This window comes from Scatophagus argus, chromosome 4, assembly GCF_020382885.2.
Source record: "Scatophagus argus isolate fScaArg1 chromosome 4, fScaArg1.pri, whole genome shotgun sequence".
NCBI classification, from domain to species: domain Eukaryota; kingdom Metazoa; phylum Chordata; class Actinopteri; family Scatophagidae; genus Scatophagus; species Scatophagus argus.
Genome location: NC_058496.1, coordinates 9,923,756 through 9,938,237, shown reverse-complemented (window position 1 = coordinate 9,938,237; position 14,482 = coordinate 9,923,756). Strand labels below are relative to the sequence as shown.

The following is a 14,482-nucleotide window of genomic DNA, read 5'->3' as shown; positions in this document are numbered from 1 at the left end:
CTCAGTCCAGCATTATGCTATTGCAGAGGTGAAGCCTCTGCCCATTCTTACAGAAGTGGGTTGGCCCAGAGAGACAGAGGTGGTTCAGTCCAAGGTCGTCACCACAGAAACGAACAGGAGGAGTCTGACCTCTTACCCTCCGATCTCTTGATTCAACAAGAGGTCCCAGATCACAACATGGCAGATGAAGAATTTCACGATGAAGACTTTGACGATATTCCCTTGGAGGAGCTAGATGTTATAGTTTTTGATGAAAGTACAAATATTGCTGACAGCAGTCATAGAAGCACTCTACAGAACAAAAACAGAATAGGAGGAAATCCTGACCAAGCAATGAAACACCAAACTGCCCAGTTTGAGCAGCACACTTTGAACAGCTCTGGGTCACGGCTTGGTTCTAGCAACTCTAGGTCCACTGCACAGAAAAGAGACCATGGTGGCTGTCCTACAGCACCAACCTCCTCATCCTTCCTTTCCCCAGCAGCTTTAGAACCATCATGCGAATTGGAATTTGTTGCTAATGGCGAGAGAGATTTCATGGATGAAGACATGGACTGCTTTCTTGTAGAAGTGCAAACTGGGACTGGAGAGCCAAATCAGTTCCCTGTTCAACAAGGATGTAACAGAGACGGCGAGAGCTCTACCAAAAGAACAGACACTTCAGGCTCCAGGTGTAGACTGATCAGCAACCCATCAGGAATTGTAACAACTCAAGGACAAAGTTATAGTCCGAATGCAGAATTTGATAGAGTACCTCCAAAAAAGGTTCCACACAGTCACAGCTTGGTCCATCCTCTAAATCTGACCTCGCCACCTTTTACATATTTGTGCCTGCTGGAAGAGATGATGTCCAAAGCAGGCTTGCACACCACAGAGATCCGCGTAAAAGCTTTCATTGTGACTCTCCTGGGGAAGCTGAGCAGCAACAATGGTCTTTGGTGTGTCAGTGCCACAATATCTGATGGAACTGGATACTTGGACGTGGAGCTGTCTGATGAGGTTCTGACGGGCCTGCTGGGCTTCTCTGTGTCAGAGAAGGGGGCTCTGAAGCGTGACCCAGCCCGGAGAGGTGAACTGGACACTGGGATGAGGAGATGTCAGGAAGAGCTGGTGGACATGTGCTGCATTATGACTATCATGGTCAAACCAGAGGGTAGAAAAACGGTAGTGACCAAGACAGACCCTGTCAGTGAGGAAGTTCTCCAGGAACTGGAACAGAGGGTGAGAGACAGGAGAAAATAAACGTAGAAAATAGACGGAGGGGAAATCGGCGATAATGAGAAAATTACATGCAGCGGAGATGTATATTGCCTCTTAAGCAGAGATGAAAAATTGCTAGCAAAACTGAGTCAATATAGCACTGCACATCAGCATCGCTTTAAACGTTTTCCCTTTGTGGTGAAACTAAGGTATTCTTTTAGGTTTGGTGATCAGCCTGCCCCTCTGTTTCACATTGGAGAGCACAATGTGCAAACTGGATGTCTTATGATAAGCAGTGTGTTGAAATGCATCCCATCTGCTATATGTGAATGTGGCATTCTGTCATTTGTCATTAGAGGATTTCATTCATCTACTCTGCATCACTCCCAAGCAAAGTAAGCCAATTAAAGATTAAAATAATTTATCTGTTCTTAATTGATACATTTAAAACTTTGTTAAAAGAAGAGTGAAGCAGATGGAGGGGGGTCATATTCTGATATTCTGATTGTTGTAATGAATTGCCAGCCTTTGCATTCATTCAGTACATCCATTACTTCTGACTGAAAAATGATTGAATATCCAAGGGCAGCGTGGGTCTTTAATAAACTCCCCCAGAGGAGAATGAGAGGAAAGGAAGATAAAGGAGAGGCCATGAGCTTCGGCTCTTTCTGTTCATTATAGAGCCTCATCTATGTTTTGTCTTTGATGGATGCATACACCACACATTTGATGCTCTGTCTGTATGTACTATTTATTGAAATGAAATTGCTCTGAAGATTTTATAATTTTCTTTCACCCTCTTTGACTAATAAAACATGTTTGAAGTAAGCTTGCTGCTAATTTTATCTATCTTTTGTCCTTTAAATGAATAATGAAACAAAACATAATGGTGGGCATGGACATAATGTTAATTAAAAGTATCCTTGAGTATTTTCTGGTGTTCATATATATGGATTTTGAATAGTTAATTGTATATCATGGTTAGAGGAGAGCTCAGATGACATAGGAGGGGATGAATGTCGTGATGGACTGGATGAGAGAAGATTGAACTGGGGGAGTACAGACTGGGTGGAGGAGTTGTCTCTGGTGTTGTTAGTGCCCCTATAGGTTTCTGTGTTGAAACAGGAGGGAGAGACAAAAGAATAAAGGAGTTTGGGGTGGCTGAAAACTGAGACAAAGGGGAAGGGAATGTTTCTTATATTTGTGTACTGTTACTGAATGTCTTTGAGGAGTGATTGCTGTTACCAAACCTAGTTATAAATCTTCATTTGTAGCTCTGTGGAGGTGTCAGAAATCTCTCTGTTAGATGAAACATCCCAACAATTTCTACAACACAAATTAATTTGCGTCTTGTCTGCCATCATACAGTATAATTAGGTGGCAGTCTCTCATGCTTAAATATCTCCATTGTGAAAACAAGCAAGTCCTCAGGAAGTGTATGTTAGTACCCATGCATGCTTACATTTGTGTGTGTTCATGCAGGAAGGCACACACACATGTGTTATTGTCTTATGCCACTGTGTGCACTTCCATTCAGGTAGCTTGTCTCACATCATTAAGGGCTAATCAGGCTGAACGTCTAAATCAGGACCCTGCTATGCATGTCGATAGCCTGTTATGTGCTAATGAGGCTGGATACGATGGAGGGGTGGGGGAGGAGGGGAAGAGAAGCAACCCATAGGGAGATACAAGTGGAATAAATATTGGATGATAGAGTAAATGAAACGAAGGGACTGCTGTCTCAGTGGATACGGAAATGATGCTGCTGTCAAACCTCATTATACACAGTTATCCTATATGCTTGTATTTCACTGGTAATTAGGCTGAGAGGTGGCTCCACAGTGAGTAGCTTTGTACAAAAATATATAACAAAAAACATTTCCTTAATGGGAGTTATTACTTCGTTTCATGTTCAACAGGTTTTTATGTAGTCAGGTTGAAATGCACAATACACTATGCAGACAAAGGACATACGTCTTTATTACTGAATGCAGGTGTGGTATGGGGCAGTTTTTAGGGGCTGGGTTAGGGCCGTTAATTGCAGTAAAGAGAAATCTTAATGCTGCAGCATAACAAGACATTTTGGAAATGCTACGCCTCCAACCTCCACAGCAACATCCTGGGGAAGGCCCCCTCCACCTCAGCTCGACTTCAACTCCAACCCGGGACAGACCGGAACCACGAGCCAGTGCCCCCCTGTGCCTGACTCCACAAATCCTCCTCTGCATGAATGGGTAAATACCTCCAAAGAAACATTCCAAAATACCAGATAAAGCCCTCCCAGATGAGTGGAAGCTGCCACAGCTGCAAAAAAGCTGCAAAAGGAGGACCAACTCCACACCAATGTCCATGCACTTAGAGTGCAATGTCACCAAAGTGAAGAAGAGGGAATGAGAACAAAAAAAGCTGCACAGTATTAAGACAAACAAAGGTCCATATGTGAGTGTAATACATGAAAAGTACCATTATAAAAGAGAAACAGCTATATATATTTGTTCATCTATGATGTAAGCCTATAAAAAGCTGAAACAAGGTTAAATAAATGAGATAAAAATGTAAAAAGAAATTAAAAAAAAATTAAAAGAATGTTACCTTTTGTTGGTGGAGATCTTGTGATATGATCAAAAGCTAACTGAACCATGAGATTAGATGATTTCTGTTGTTGCTTGATACTAAATGAACTGTGAGGTGAGATTCGGTCAAAGGTTCTAATTTTTTATGAGTTCTTTAAAGGGATTTTTGGCCTGAATTAAAAATTTAATGTTAAACAAATTTAAAGATGAAGCAATATCTTACATGATAATATAGTGAATAGTATTTACTCAGTGACATAGAAGTACAATTCTGAGAATATTTTCATTTATGGCTGCTTTTTGCTTCAATGCCACTATATTTCAGAGATGTGTTTTCCTTACTTTTCCTTATTTTATTTATACACTTATTAGAGAGCTTTAGGCATGATTTACTTTGCAGATTTTATATTTAAAACATCCATCCATCCATTCATCCAATTTCCATTCCCACTTTGTCAGTGCAGGGTAATGGGGGGGGGGCTGTAGCCTTTCCCAGCTGACTGGACTGACCTGGACTGGTCATCAATCAATCGCAGGTCCAACACACAAAGACAAACAGTCACACTCGCACCTATAGGCGATGTAGAGTTGCCACTTAACCTAATGTGCATGTTTTTGGGACTGTGGGAGCTCATAAAATATTTTTTTTATTTGAATACAAACAGAATATAGAAGTACCAAAAGTTAACCCTACCTCAAACATCTATAACACTGAAATACTGCTTAAATGTTTGTTATTATCAATCATAATAAACAATTAATACATATTATAATATAACCCACTTAAAAAAGTATATTTTGCCAATAACACTGAATTTCTAATTTAGTAAAATGTTTTAGTTTTGGCAAATCAATCAAAGTAAATTAATGGGATGGAAGGAGGCACTACAGTGCAGAAGACAAAAACAAACATTCATGGAAGGAATTCGTTTTTTTTTTTTTAAAGAGCTCATATGAAGTTTACAACCTTCATCATTTCCTCATAAATTCATTACTTGGGCACTGTGGGTCTGGGGTTCATTGAAAGGCTGGGCTGTGCAGTCTTGTGAGGAAATTACAATTTTTGAGTCTTTAAAAGTTCGTCATGCAGTGGTCCATGATAAATGACATATTTCAGAAGCAGCATGAGAAAGTGCTTGACCATCCTAATAGCTTTCCATTTGCAATATTATTTCCTCGATGTTAGTCTTCCACTTCTGCCTCAGTCCAGAGCGGCAACGGGGAGAAAAAAAAATACGCTTTTTTCATTCCCCAGTGAGTTTGGATGTACCTTTCCAAATTGCAGATAGCAGACGAGTGGAGGAGACTGAGACAGGAGGGACAGGGCGCACATGTGGGAGAGAGAGCACTGTGCTAATTTCTCTAATGCTCATATACAGCTGCACTGTACCTCTTTGGTCATTACAAATATCAATGTAAAAAGTACATGAGCAGCCCTAATACCCCTCCTGCTGCAGCAGCTGTAATTTTCTTTGCCCTATTACATTTAGTAATGAAAAATCCACTTACACAGCTCAACCTCTCTTTTAGGCCTCCATCAAAATGAGCAAATGGTTTCTCTTCATGGGAAAAACATACCTATTTACGTGTATGTGTGTGTGTATGTGTGCATGCCTGCTGAGGTTTGAGGATGTGAATCATTAAAGGAATAGAAAATTTAAGGAACTTGTACTCAGGAAACAATGAAGTACCTTGACTCATCTGAATGAGTGGATGGTGGGTTTGAAAAGAAATGAAGAGAGGACCAATTTTGTGCTCATATTAAAGTTTTCAGGTGGTTTTATCTTAACTAACAAAAGTTTTTGGGTACTGTGTGTCAAGGCCCATTAAAGTGGTGACAACATAGAGATTTTTTAGGAAATAAGACCACTCATTTTTGCTAGTATTCAAATATCTCCAACTCCAGCTAACAGCAGTCTCATACATTGGTAACATGGGTAACATGAAAACAGAAAAAGGACAAAAAAGATAATTTTGCATATAGAGCAGAAGCATATGTTAGATCTTCAGTGGTGGAACAACAACTCAGATATCTTACTTAAGTAAAAGTAACAACAACAGTAGTTGTAATACAAGTAAGAGTACAGGAGTGCAAGAGTACATACTCACATCAACATAAACTTAACGTACCAACAGTAATTCAGTGTGTTAATGTGAAGCAGAATTTTAATGTTGCTAGATAGAGTTAGTTTTAACTGTACGTCCAGGTACTCAGTCAATGATAATCATCACCATAATTTGACTTTGATTATATTTTCTATTAATAAACTCAGTTTGAAATTAAATATGTAAATATAGTTGTCAAATAAATATTGTGAAAAAACATTTATATATTTGCCTCAAATGTTCATTGGAGTAAAAGTATAGACTAGCAATAAACAGAAATATCAAAGTACAAATACCTCAAGATTGTACTTATGTGCAGGACTAAAGTACTTGTGCTTCGATACATAACTTCAACCACTGCAGGTCTGCAGGCTGAGAGTGATATGCTGTAGCAGTCTCAGTTTGCAGGGCCTTTATATGCTGAAGCCTTTATGAGATGGTGCTGCTCTCCATTTGAGGAGCAAGCAGTGTAGGGAAGGCCACAGCTACTCCACAGCCTGGTGAGCTTTGATTTTTAACTCACAGGGACCCACCACGAATAGTACATCAGAATGCATTTTTACCTGATTGTGGATTATGTCCTCCATCACCTACGCTGGATGCTCATGAGGATGGGATCCTTTATTGGCCAGTATGTACAGGAGGAATGACTGCAGAAAGAAAAAAAAAACTTTACTTACTTACTTTCATCTGATTGTTGTTTTGTTGTCTTAAGACAGTTATCCTTTGAGCAATTATTATCTGCTCCTGAAGGTGAAAACTGTTTAGTGGAGAACTCTAAACTACACTAGCACGATTGTTGTTTTGCAATGGGTCAATTGCCAGCCGTTCTAAGAAAACACATTTTAAACCATTAGAAAACATTTTATTAAAACATATTGAATGTATTTAACAGTCAGACTAATGTTGAAAACGATGATTGTCTCTTTGATGGAAAAAATTAAGAATAAAGTGGTTAGACACAATGTATGTAGAATAAGATATGAAAAGAACATAACGATTTTGAAGATGTAATCTCGCAATTAAGGAGAAACAATTAATCTGGTCTTTGACCTCCCACTGATGACTCAGGTGAATGATGGTTAACTAGACTTAATGGGAAAGCCTATTAAAGCTCGGCCAGGGATTGACAGGCCCACAATACAGCTGGCCTCTCTCTACATCCAGCTCTCAAACTACCAAGTCATTACTACCATTTGAATACTAGCAGGATGCACTTGAAAAGCAGGACTTAAAAGAAAGGAAAGCAAAGGTAGCATATAAAGAGACGAATGAATGATTTTGCTATGACAAGGAAGAGAATGGGCTGCTCCCCCCACTTGTCCTTTCTTTCTCAACAGAGACGAGGAAGCCTGACAAGCTGGCCATTAGAAAGGTAATTTGACAAGCTGTGCAGAGTGCTTTCGCTGCACCCTTACACCTCTTGAACATCATAAAGCCTTCTTCTGTACCCCTAGTTAATATTAAGAGAATACATGGGCTGGAAAAAACTACCGACAAACAGCTAATGACAGCCAGTGTATCAAGCGTTTGTTCTGCTCAGGTCAACGTGGCTCTTTGAACTTTGAGTCAGTCAATCAGTCAGCCAGCTGTTCAGGCTTTGCACACTGGCACTGAATTCCCGTTATATTTTCATTAACGATATTACTGCGGTTGATCTTTCGATGGTCTGGCCACATTTTCAGGTGAAAATGTGACCACAGTCATATGTGTTAATTTATGAGTGTGTAGCACCTGTTTGTGTGTGAGTGAGTAGTGAGTTAATGCCTTTAATTCATGAGGCAGGATATGAAATGAAAGGTCACCATCAGGAAACCACTGGGACAAGAAGGAATTAAGGGGAAATGAGATCCACCAGAAGAGATTAGGAGGTATGTACGTTAAAGACCGACAGAATGCGAAAACAAGGAGATTCTACACAGAAAAAAATAATACAAAAATGTCATGCTTTAGCTGAGAGGAATTGTATTTTCAGCACGTTCGCAAAGACAGGACAACCAGAGAAAAAAAGGTTGAAGTGACAGACCTCACTTCAGCGTTGATCCAAACCATCTCAAGATTGTTGCACACACACACACAGAACACACCCAGAGATTGAAGGCTGTTTGGTAACTGCCTGTGTTGTTGCCTTAGTGAATGTCACACAGGACAAACATCTCCTGTTGACTTGGAAGAAAAGACAGCATTCACTGCTGAAGGCTGTAAGCACACACAATCCACCATCCAGCCTTTGCTCATATGTTACCGTATTGTTATTTGTTTATTTTCTTCTCTTCACCCTCCAGTGTCTCCTTCTCTCATTTGTCCTTCTCCTTCCTCCTTATACAGGATTCTAGTTTATTAGTTATAGTTTAGTTCTGGAAGTTACATTAGTTCTATATTGTCTGTACATTTTCTGTAATTGGAAATGTGGTAATATTAGTGCATTTCATTTATCCTTTCATTTTTCGTCAACTAAACTATTTTGTACATATAATATATTTTTTAAATTATTTCTGTTGGCAAACTATATTGTATTTTATTGGTGGTGGTTTAAAATACCTGTCACACCCTACCACCAGACATTTATCCATGTAGGTAATGAATGATTCATATCCACCGTGTTCATGAACACCAGATTCAAATCATTCTAAAAATAACACTGTCCAAATACAGGTGATTTGTTCTTCACTGATTTATCTCATGCTATTCAACACATGTTGCACCACCATTTCCATTAATCTTCTGGAAAGTAAATAAATAAATTACTTCGATGACACTTAGATCAGATGTAGCATTTACAAAATCACACTGGATGATCTAATGAGTGTGCTTTAAGAAACATGCATCCTATTCTGAATGAACCTTCTGAGGATGTATTACTGTCTCATTTTACATTCTTACTTGATAGAAATATAAATTTTTGTTACCGGTTTGCAGCCATCCCTCTTGTGTCTGAGTTAGATTCTATGATTATAACTTAAGCTCTGAAATATCAGAAGCCTCGCGATACTGATAAATCCATGGTGTTGTCTGTGGTGCTGAAGTGAAGCTGAAATTTGTAATTGTTCATACTGAACCTAACTTACACTGTGCACAACTGAGTGGATTTCTCCTTTTTATATTCTCCCCCTCAACTCAAAAATGTGCTTCTTCTTACTTCACTTGGATGTTTGAGTTTCACTGTGCAGACTGATGCTTGTTAAGTGTTTTCAGTTCCATCTGCTGAAGGAAGGAAAGTTTCTCTGTACCCACCTTAACTCTGAGAACATAACTGAACATAACACCTCAGAGTGACTCTTCATTATGAACAATCTTTAAAAAAAAAACATAAATAAAATTGAAGCTTTCTGTGCATATATTGCACACTAGGGATGTATGAGACAACATGTACCCATTTAATCATCGAACCAAAAAATATTTGCATATTCATAGATTGTGGATTTTTTTGATGAGGGAAAAGAACATTTTAAGGCAGCAGTGTATTGGAGGTGATTTTTAAGATTAACAGTCATGTTTTCAACTTATGTGTGCGATTGTTTGAAGTAGCTAACATCTATTAAGGAATTTTTTCTATTCTAATTAGCCTATACTTCATATATAGCACATATATAGTCAGTCTCACGTCACCATGCTGCAGCTCCAACAGTGTCCTTTGAGCAGAAATTCAAAGTCAGACCAAATATCCCATGTCATTTATACAAATACAAAATAAAGATTCTCTCTGGGCATGGCTTTGTTGTTGGTGCTATGCCAGTATGTTTCTATGTATTTTATGATGGCTTACATGAAAATGTGCGAGAAACCCTGGGCACCAAGTTAAAGATGTGTTTTCCACACTGCGTCCTCCAGCCCTTTTCTTAGATTATGGGCTCATTCTTCTGGCAACAGTAGGGTGCTAATGCTGCCTTTTCTTGTGACTGTCTGACTTTTCTTCATCTCATTTTTTTCCCTCTAGTTTCGTAGCAGGTGTAAAGCATGGAACAGGGGTTATGGGTACACCATGTTTGTATTTACTGTAAGTAGTTATGTGCTCTCTCTCTCTCTCTCACACACACACACACACACACACAAGACTAAACAAGCTATAAGAGCAGGGTTATGCTGCCCGCGGAGGGAAAATTATACAAACAATCAAGTTTAGTTATTCATTTATGCACACACACACACACGAGAATCAAGTCTTGGACGTCTATGGGGACATTAACAAGTCTTATTAATGGCCCTGATCAGAAATGGTCCAGCTGGCTGCTAACTGTTGCTCGTCCATTAGGAATGCATTATCACACTCTTGCAAATGTCTTGCCCTGTAACCATGTTTGTTTTTCTATTGACACCAGTGCTTCCTAATTGTACATTATTGAGCTCGCCACAATGTTAAAAAATTTTAACCTAGCGTCTAGTGGATAATTTATTCAATTTTAATAGTAAGAGTACTGGTTGGGTAATTTCTTTTTCTTCTGCACCTGTTTCCTTTAAATCAGCGACTAACAAGGAGCATGCAATTAAATAATTGGTTAATTGTTGTTGGATGTTGGTTGGTTGCAGTTTTTCTTAAGATTTCAAGCAAGTTTTCAGTCTTACTTGGCGCAAATCTCGACAAAACTGGAAAAATCAGCCCTGTCTGCTCTTATAGATGAACACTGTCTTTTGGGTTTGCAACTTTATAATTAGCTATTGTAAACAGATGTAACATTTCAGTCTCTATATTCATTTGCAGCCCTTTTATCTTCCTGCAGCCCCTTAAAATCACCTACCCCATTCTCATGCTGAAGCCTTCTGCTTTCAAGCTACTCAATTCAATCATCTGTCACTGAGGAAAACTGAGATGCCTCTCACGTTGAAATCCAATTTGATGAGCCTAAATACAACAGTGGATGAGAGGAAAAGGAGTGAAGAGGAGGCTGAGAAGGGGGAGGGAGGAAATTATAAGGCAATACAACAAGGATGGATTGGGGGGAGAGGGTGCAGACAAAGCTGAGAGGAGGCTGAGAGACAGCAGAGAGGTGTTTGCTGACAGGAAAGGACAAGGAGGGCAAAGTCTTAATTGCATCATGTATATATTTATATATGCTCCTCTGTTTCTCTTACTTATGCTCTCAGTTTGAGTTTCTTGTATGACATGTGCTGCTACTGGAGACTTAACTGATTGGTTGTTTGAGGAAAACAGAAGCTAGAAAATCAGAAGCAGAATTTGCTTATTGATGGATTAGAACCCAAATTCAACAAAACATCTCAGAACAAATCACATTTAAATAACTACACAATGAACACTCAATCAAAAATAATCAGAGTACAGAATCAATAATACACCAAATATATCAAAAATATATCTATATTGTTAGATGAAAAGAAACAGAAAAAAGTACTAAAAACAAACTTCTCCACAAAAGTAACAAAAATCTCCCATCACGTGTGCACATTTTACAGTACATTAACAAATGTGTATTATTGCCAGCACTATGGACCAGAAGCTATACCAAAAATAAACCATATTATCCAGGTCAGTATACTGGAGTCAGTGAGTAAGCCTGTGTGTATAAAGTTTCTCCTTCTTATTTGTTTTTTTTCTTTTAATTTATCCATTTATTGAATGAATTATTAAGAGACAACAGCTACTGATGAGAATAATTTTATATTTGTAAACACATATCAATCGTGCTTTAATTCTATAGATTCAGATGTTTTTTTTTCAACAACAGACATAACCTGCATCTTCCCACACAAAAGCATTGGAGCTTCATCGCTGTTATTGCTGCTCAGTTTCATATGGTAATCTAACTAGTACTGTGTATACAAATCTCCATGTGTTTAAAAAATGAGTATCTACAAATACAGTGCATGCATTTTCCCTCCTGACATTCAAGATGATGTGTATTCACTGCTTTCTGTCTTTATACAAACACCCTCCTACTCAACATACTCTAATTCACTGATATCATTATCTTCATGAAGGCCATTTCAATTTAACCAGTTTTTTTCTGATTATGAGTTGTCATTTGGTTTCTGTTGCCATGCAGACTCTCTCTTTTGCTCATTTTTTTGTCATGCATGAAGGTCTTCTCTAAGTCCTCAAGGTTTTCTTGGTCTCTTTTACACATTGTCTTTTTTAAAATTATAAATGATCACGTTTTCCTAAAATGCAGTGGTCTTTTGACATTTTGAAGATTTCTTGGTTTTAACCAAGCCAATGTCAGTTATTTCTTGTCACTTTCACACCAGGATCCAGAAGGAATAGATACTAATTTACTTCTACTTTGTCCACTGCTCTGAAATATAGAGAGAAGCAGCCTCTCTTTTTTTTTGTTTTTTTTTTTGTTCTCTTTCTCAGGTAATTTATCATTATCTACCATAGACAGCTCTAGGAGTTATATTCAGAAACTACTTTCTATTTCATGTATTTGTTCTTGTATGCTTTTTTTATGAGTTTTTTTTATGAGTAACTTCCATCTTCACTGAATCTCTTTTCACAGTTTTACATTTAAATTCCTATATGCATATTCATTACCTGGTCATTCTGATTGCTCTCAGTGCAGCACATATTTCGATGATGATTCCAGGCTGATGAACTCTGCACTGGCCCTTGAGACAGGCCCGATGCACAGTTTAAGCTTACAGCAAAGATGCATCCCCTCGTCGCAAGAAGGTCCTAATGCATCCTCAAGGGCCCTCCACCTGCTCTCTGCTGCCTCGGTCGTCATGGAGATTTGTCTAATTCAGCGAACGATAGGGTTAAATAAGTACACATTGAGAAGAGCATTAACAACAGCAAAACATGTAAACACTCGTTGGATGCCTGGAACAACGGACGGCATGAAATAGAGGGACTAGACATGGTGCTTTGATATGCTTTTAAAACTCCCATCTTTCCTCTCTTCCACTAAAAAAACCCGCCATCTTTTAGTAGCTATTTGTGGAGGAACACTAAGTGGGATCTGAATTGATGGAAAGATAGACAGAAGAGCTGATGGAGGGATGGCATGGATGTAAAGCCTGAATAGAATTAAAAAATTAAACAGCACTTGATATTCTTCGGGGCCCCAAGGCCATTAGGGGAGCGGCATGCTCTCTAAATTAGTACCCAGCTAGCTACACGAACAAGGGACAGAAGAAAGGTGGGGAAAGTTGGATCAAGGCAGAAAATACATGATTCTGTCAGTGTGAGAGAGAAAATCGCCAGATTTCAATCTCAAATGTCTAATTGCCTCTATAGGTTTGGGAACAGCCCTCTGATGAGTTTGTGTGCAGAATACATTCGAAATGCTCAGCTTTCAAAGGCACAGGGGGGTAAACAGAGCAGGGAGAGGTGGGAATGGGGTGTCAATGATAAGAGAAAGAAGGAAGCAAGAGACTGGAAGAAAGAGAGGGACAAATGTGAATCATACACTGCTGCTCTGATCCCAGCATGTGTTCATCTCTGTCCCAGCCAGACCACCCGCTTGGCCTCCAGCGTATTCATCTGTGCATGTGTGTGTGTGACTGACAGAGAAAGAAAGCGTGCATCGGTCAGCAAGCGTGTGTTGCCGGTGTGTTTTTGTGCACACTCGATCGTGCATGTGTGTCTGTGCGAGTTCTCTCAGCAGGGGTGAAAGCACATGGGATGAAGGGCACATGTGGCTAAACACACATTTAGTCAAAAAACAGTCGAGGTTTGTAGAGGTTTTTCTCAGAACCCGCCACAAACACTCTTTCCTCCTGAATCTCCAACACTCCTGAATGCAACTTGATCAAAGCAATTTTCATTTCTGCTCAGCCTTGGAAAAGATGATCTTTCAAGTACTGGCCAAGCTAATTCAAACAATAGCTGACCAAGACAAACAAGGTGCAGGGGCCATCATAATGTTGGGGTTTCACGGATTCACCCTTTTATCACAATATCTTGATCTGTTCAACGTGGAAAAAAAGATGGATAACAGTCACCAAAATAGGTGGTGAACAGACCTATAATATTCATAACATGTCTCAGCCATTTCTTTATCCTATTATAGTGATGCAGTTATTGAATAGGACTTAAACAATAGATTGACATTTTGGGAAATTTATGTCTTTACTTTCTTGCCCATGTTAGATGAAGTTTTACTGTCCAAAGGTAACAAAATACAATAACCAGCACCTCTAAAGCTCACCACTTTACATGTTTTATAAGTAGTAGTACCGAACAGAAAGACACCTTTAAACTAGCTAAACTGGCAGCTGCTGACAGACTTTACATTGAACATACAGATATCAAAGTGGTATAAATCTTCCTCATAACTTTCAGAAAAAAGTAAATAAGCTTATTTCCTTCCCATCTTTCTTTTATTATTTTAAAAATTGTATTGAAGATCCAAGTTAGTATTTGTTAGCTAGCAAGGGTCAATGGGAGGCAGTGAGCTTGTATAGTGGACACAAATGCAAAGAAGCTCTTAAGATTGAGAAACCACAGTGAATAGGACTTAAATGTATGACTCAGGGAGCAGGTCTAGGTAAAAATGACTCACAGTCTTTAATGATCCAAAAAGGGTTTGGTACACAGGAGATCAATCACAGGAGACAAACAAATTCCAAAAGGTACAGCCAGAGACCGGATCAAAAAGGCAAGCACAAATCCAAAAATCCAGGAATGCAATCAACAAAGCTAAACA

The 14,482-nt window shown here is 38.9% G+C and overlaps 1 protein-coding gene and 1 long non-coding RNA gene across 5 annotated transcripts in view; one reads left to right on the top strand and one right to left on the bottom strand.

The window, feature by feature from the left end:
• The window catches only part of rmi1 (RMI1, RecQ mediated genome instability 1, homolog (S. cerevisiae)), an 8,186-nt gene extending 6,158 nt beyond the window's left edge, over positions 1–2,028 (top strand). For 3 of the 4 annotated variants that reach the window (XM_046387601.1, XM_046387602.1, XM_046387600.1), the window contains exon 9: positions 27–2,028. In XM_046387601.1, coding sequence (XP_046243557.1) covers positions 27–1,242 — 1,216 coding nt within the window. In that variant the 3' untranslated portion in view covers positions 1,243–2,028. The remainder of the gene's footprint in view (positions 1–26) is intronic. The other variant, XM_046387603.1, reaches the window with a different exon arrangement.
• LOC124058390 overlaps positions 1–14,482 on the bottom strand; it is a 15,633-nt gene extending 1,151 nt beyond the window's left edge. The window contains exons 1-3 of the long non-coding RNA XR_006843241.1: positions 14,339–14,482; positions 12,367–12,569; positions 6,443–6,529 (exon numbers count right to left, since the gene is read on the bottom strand). This is a non-coding gene — a long non-coding RNA (uncharacterized LOC124058390). The remainder of the gene's footprint in view (positions 1–6,442; positions 6,530–12,366; positions 12,570–14,338) is intronic.